The sequence below is a fragment of the Astatotilapia calliptera genome, chromosome 20, assembly GCF_900246225.1.
Source record: "Astatotilapia calliptera chromosome 20, fAstCal1.2, whole genome shotgun sequence".
Classification (NCBI taxonomy): Eukaryota; Metazoa; Chordata; class Actinopteri; order Cichliformes; family Cichlidae; genus Astatotilapia; species Astatotilapia calliptera.
This window is the reverse complement of record NC_039321.1, coordinates 31,439,877-31,445,526: the sequence shown is the minus strand read 5'-3', so window position 1 is coordinate 31,445,526 and position 5,650 is coordinate 31,439,877. Positions and strand designations below refer to the sequence as shown.

The following is a 5,650-nucleotide window of genomic DNA, read 5'->3' as shown; positions in this document are numbered from 1 at the left end:
ATTTGCTTGGAACAAATCCATTAAATATAACGGTGCTTTGTCTTAAAGGGGCTAATGTTGCAATACCTTCAACTGTAAGAGAATCATTATTAAAAACATCCTATACTGTATGAGCGTGCCTTGGGACATAGATCACAATTTGGAGTCTAAAGCGTCATTAAATAGTCAGGAATTTATATGTTTGGGCATCATGGCAGTGCAGTGGTTAGCACGGTTCCCTCTGGAGCACTCCTACAGTTTGTCTCTCCATGCCCTTGTGGGCTTTTTTTGGATACCCAAGCTTTCTCCCAAAGTCCTAATACAAGCATTTTAGGTTAACTTGCACTTCAAAGCTAGAGCCTCCAGCTGTGCCACTGACCCTGAGTTGGATAAGAAGAAGAACGTGGATAGATGGATGTTTTGATGATTTAAACATATTTCTTCAAATCACCTCCCAGTACAGTAGTTTTGATGACAACCCATCTTAAGCAATGATTGAGAATCCAGAAGTCTTGGGTGTAGATAAAGGCTGTATCACATTTACTCATCTACTCGCTGTGCATGCAGCATAAACATTAGCTCAGCACAGTTAAATGGTTGTTCTTATGTAACAAAATAGTCCCCATGACACTGACGGGATATGAGTGTTGTGAAAAGTCACCATCTGACCTTTGCTCTGGATTTCATCCTCTGCTGGCCAACTTTTTCTCCAATCAATCAATTCAAATTATATAAAGTGTCCTAAAATGGGGAGAAGACTTAAAGAAATTTACAACCAGGCAAGTGAATGGTATAAAATAATAATGTTTATCAAAGACCATGCCGGGCTTCTTCACATCTAAACAAGGCCTTCTGGTGAGTTTTGTTGTTTTGGAGATGTTGGCATTTTTTTTAATCCATACAGAAAAATGTAATCCTTAAAATGAAAATCTCCAAACAACAATCTATGAAGTGTTTACTCATTGGACAGGCTTTCAAAACACAACATTGGAATAACTGTTTAATGAAACCTGCTTTTTCAAATCTGCTGTTTCCACAGTTAATGTTTCCTTTTTGTAGAGCATTTAAAGAAAGAAACTGTGCCTACTTCTTTTTATAACCAAGTCCATTAAAAACTATGAAAACAATCTGTGGGCCAACTAGAGCTGAGTTTATGGAGACAGAAACACAGAAGAAGACAGCAAGGTAACTAAATAGACATCTTTTTGTCTTCCACACTCAGACAAATAATCAAACTAACTAACATCCCTGCTTTCGAGTACAAACTCTATGGTTGGTCAAGATGCAATACGTCTTACAACATGCTGCTGATTTTATTTATCGTTTCATCAGAAAAGACACTGCAAACTGCTCAGATTCAAATAATTTATTTTACCCAGAAAAACAAAAATATTTAAAAAAAACAAACAAAAAAAGTTAAAGAGAATTCTTTGTATTTCCTCTCACAGTATGAAAATCACAGATTTAATATTGCATACATCACCTAAACATCCAGAGCAGCACAGGTGGTGTCACGGTAAAAAGCAATGTGATCTATCTGCTATTCACACTGTGTGTGTTGGTGCAAAGAAGCAAACTGTGCACAGTGAAACACTGTGTGGCATAAATATACTTGAAAAAAAATATTGACATCGGCATTACTTTCCTTAGCATTTTAGATAAGCGGAATATAAACATTTAACAAATGGGGTTTAACCAATGTGAAGTGTCTGTTAACAACCATAGCTCCTCTTGTGCAAGCCCACAGTGCATAAACATAAGCAGGATGATGCATGAACAGATAATGAATAAAAACACAATTTATTCTCAGATGAGAAATTAGAATTTCTGACAGATTATACAGGTTAATACTGAACACTTAAAATGTCCTGATATCTGCTACATTTTAGTGCGCTATAACCATGTCGCAATGTTTATATAAGGTTTATAAAGTGCTGCCACAAAGTATCCCAAAGGTCAACTGAGCAGAATTTATCATCATAACAGAAGTTTCTACAGTCTAGTTTCCATCCAAACACTGCACACATTTGAACACATTTCAGAAAATCATTAAGCTAAAAGCAAACTTCTATGCATATCTGTTTCCATATGTATGTGTGACTGCATGAAGGTGGATACTTGAGTATAAGTAGCTGATGATGTTAAATTTATTGCCGGGTGTTATCACAACCACTGCAGAACAACAGTGTGCAAATTATATATTACAAAAGATCACCAGCAAAATTAGTAGCACTGCCAAAGAATGCAGAAAAAATGAAATTATATTTACATTTGTTTCATATATTAATTTAACTAATGCTCCTCCTCGCCATTAGTTCTCACATACATACTGTATGCTTCTATCTGACATGCTTCATGCACGATTAGTGTATAAAAAGCTAGTTTCAATTGCACTTTGCCACATTTCACTGTTATCAATACACACATATTTTTTTGAACTTTAAAAGTATTTTTTCTTCTTTTTTTCTGAACTTACACCTCAGATTTTATATCCAAAATGGTCAAAAAATGCAGGTGGATGGAAATATCTTTAAGTCTTTTGACTTACTCATACAATGATTGTCGATAAATCAAAGATGCATGGATTACCATGTTAGCAGATGACAGCCTTCAGACAAAGATTTTGAGAGTTGTCAACATCAATCTGCAAAAATCTACAAGGAGAGTCTGTTGTGCAGGTGAGGTCGGACCGAGTCCATTAAACAGACTATTCTGTCCTGTCTCTGCAAACTGCTGGAAATCAGGTCCCATTTGGAGGAACACAGTTAAACAGTCAGAGGCTACACTTTAATTTATCGCTGCAAATATGCTGAGACATGGTGCTTTACATCGGCAGTGCAATGGTCATGAGAGTCTGCGTACTTGAGATGCAACCTTTCTAGAGTTCATGAAGTCTTTTCAAGATCGCAGGCACTGATTATCACATAAAACTGAACTGAAGAGCTGGAATTAAACCCAGTTTTTCAGCACACTAAAGTTTCTAATACGCTTCGTATTACAGCATTTCCTTTTTTGTTTGTCGTTGTCCAACAACCCTGTCCGCCTCGCCTCTCAGCTGCTCCAAATCGTCCTCTGAGCTGTGCCGCACCCCCCTTGAGAAAATCTTGCGACGTGACTGGGAGCTAAGGTCCAGCAGATCAAAGGAATCGGAGGAGAAGAGGCTATCCTCGCTCACAACACTAGAGGGGCGGCTATGACGGCCCTCAGCATCCCCTGCAGTCTGGAGGAGATGCTGCAGAGCCTCTGGGAATATCGCAGGAGTTGGAGAGGGAGAAGACTGGTGGTTGTCAGGAAGATCCAGGCTGCGAGAAAACTTTCCATTACGTTTCAAAATACCCTTACGTCTTCTTACTGCTTCTGTGCGCATTGTGGGACTGTCTTCAACTCCAGGGAGACATGTTTGTTGTTTGTGGGAACAGGACTGACCTGCATTACTGTCTGTACTTCCTACACCTGAGCCCCTTCTGTCTGATGAGGAACCATAACCTGACTCCCCACCATACAAGTTCTTTAGTATCCCTTTCTTGGGCATTTTGGACGACGGCTGACTGAATGTAGTTGGAGACAGAAGGCTGGTTGATAGGACGTCAACATACGCATGAGTAAGACTGTGTGTTCGACAGGGCTGCGGTGCAGTGTTACAGAGCTGAGAGGGGGAGTTATCCCTGGGAGGGGTGTGAAAGACTGAATCTAAACTTCTCTGGTGTTTCAGAATACCTTTGGGCTTTTTTCTTTCAAAAGTGGAACTGGAGGAAATCACCACGGAAGAAGCAGTTGCTAAACAAACGTCACTGCAAGCTCCCTGTGCAGTCTGGGGAATCGCATTCTCCTTGCGAGACTTCCTAAGACTCGATATTCCACCGCGCACCCTTGCACCTCCCCCACATTCGTGCTTTAGAGGTAAGCTGAAGTAAAAGGGGTTGGAAGCGTGTTGAGGAAGACCGGAAGAGTCTGAGGACAGGCAGTCTGCATCCGCCGTCAAACTGCTAGCAGCAGCAACCTGATTCTGCCAGTCGATGTAGCGAGCCAGCAGCGGGGAGGGGCACTCTTGGTGTGGAAATGAAGGGCAGTCACACACACTCTCTTCATATCCCCAGTTCACCCACCAGTGGTTAGCCACGTCCTCTATCGTGGCTCTCTCATCCACACGCACTGTCAGCAACCAGCCGATGAGAGCACAGGCGTCTGGAGGGGACAGAGTCAACAGTTATTTATGGCCACTACGCTGACAAACCAGATCCCATTTGACAGCTTTAAAAATATATATAAAAAATAAAGTTATGAAGCTTTACCAGAGGGGGGGTTGGGTCTGCGATAGCGACCTTGGCTGATCTGCTCTGTGAGTTTTGTGTGACTGGCACCATCGAATGGCATGCTGCTGTAAACAAGGGCATACAGCAACACCCCCAGTGCCCAGCAGTCCACCTAAGACACAAACACATACAGAATGAAATATTATATTATTTTAAAGCATATTCATGAACAAAAGAAGATGTACTGTGGTTTAAAGCTACACTAATCCAGAAGATATGAATTTTACACTGCTAAATTAGTGTAATTTAGCATTGCACTAATATAAATAACAATGTTGGATTCATGAAAGACACAAAATGCAGCAGAACCAGCGACATCATAATTTTTTTACATTTTAAAGAGCTTTTTTTCATGCCAGCATCTGGTGCGTACAATACCCACAATGCAAGTTGTTAGAATTAGCTAATGTACTAGAAAGCTGTTGTTTTAAAAGAAAACCAGCCACATGTGGTGACATTAAATGATGATGTAATCTCACCAAAAGCAGCCCTCCAGTCTTGCAGTAAACAAAACTGATTATTCTGTGAACATTTTAAAACAACCTAACATCCATAATGCTGGGAATTAACAGCATGTTGACCAACCTCTGGTCCCTGGTATGGGAGCCCTTTCACGATCTCTGGGGCAGCGTAGAGCGGACTTCCACAGTAGGTTTGCAGCAGCGTGCCCTTGTGGAAATTATTTGAGAGGCCAAAATCAGCCAGCTGCAAAAAAGAAAGAATGCAAATTAACATATTTTGTTAATAATTATTTTTATTTCTTCCTACTGCTGACACTATTCAAAGCTTTCACAGCTGCTGGATGTGTCTGCGCTCATTTTCTGTGTCAAGTAAACACAAGAGGTTCATGTGACACTGTGAATCATAGATGGCGTAACTGTCACATTACAAGACAACAGATCTCAGTCCAGATGTCTCTCCACAAACTCAAAACACTGATATCTCAAACTTTATGTCACAGTGAACTAATCAGTTCACACTGAATCCTGCACTGAGTTTCATTCACTTTAGCACTCGGCCTCACGCAATCTAAATTCCTTTTCAGTGACTATGTACGGAAAGCTTTTAGTCATGTGGGAAAGAAAATACACAATAACTCAAAAGCAATTCCTTTTAAAGGAGCCAAAAATACTGCAGGTATGCTGAGCTTTTGCCAGAGTAAGTGTGAGCGAGGAAAAGGGGAGCGGGCCAAAAGCATCAGGCTGCTTACGCCCACGTAATGGAACAATCACTCACTCGAGGCTCTGAAAGCCATACGCAGACATACTGTGTCTCTCCTCTATCTGCGAAGATTATAAACATGCATGCTGGCTCACTATCAGCCCTCGTGGTGTTAAAAATATTCACAATGACAGCTT

General features: G+C 40.7%; 1 protein-coding gene across 2 annotated transcripts in view; it reads right to left on the bottom strand.

Annotated features, from left to right (window-relative positions):
• Positions 1 to 1,359: 1,359 nt before the first annotated feature.
• Positions 1,360 to 5,650, bottom strand: part of LOC113013554 (NUAK family SNF1-like kinase 1) — a 22,676-nt gene continuing 18,385 nt past the window's right edge. For both annotated transcript variants that reach the window (XM_026154560.1, XM_026154561.1), the window contains 3 exons: positions 4,878 to 4,997; positions 4,272 to 4,404; positions 1,360 to 4,164 (listed from right to left, as the gene is read on the bottom strand). In XM_026154560.1, the coding sequence (XP_026010345.1) occupies positions 2,975 to 4,164; positions 4,272 to 4,404; positions 4,878 to 4,997 (1,443 nt within the window). In that variant the 3' untranslated portion in view covers positions 1,360 to 2,974. The remainder of the gene's footprint in view (positions 4,165 to 4,271; positions 4,405 to 4,877; positions 4,998 to 5,650) is intronic.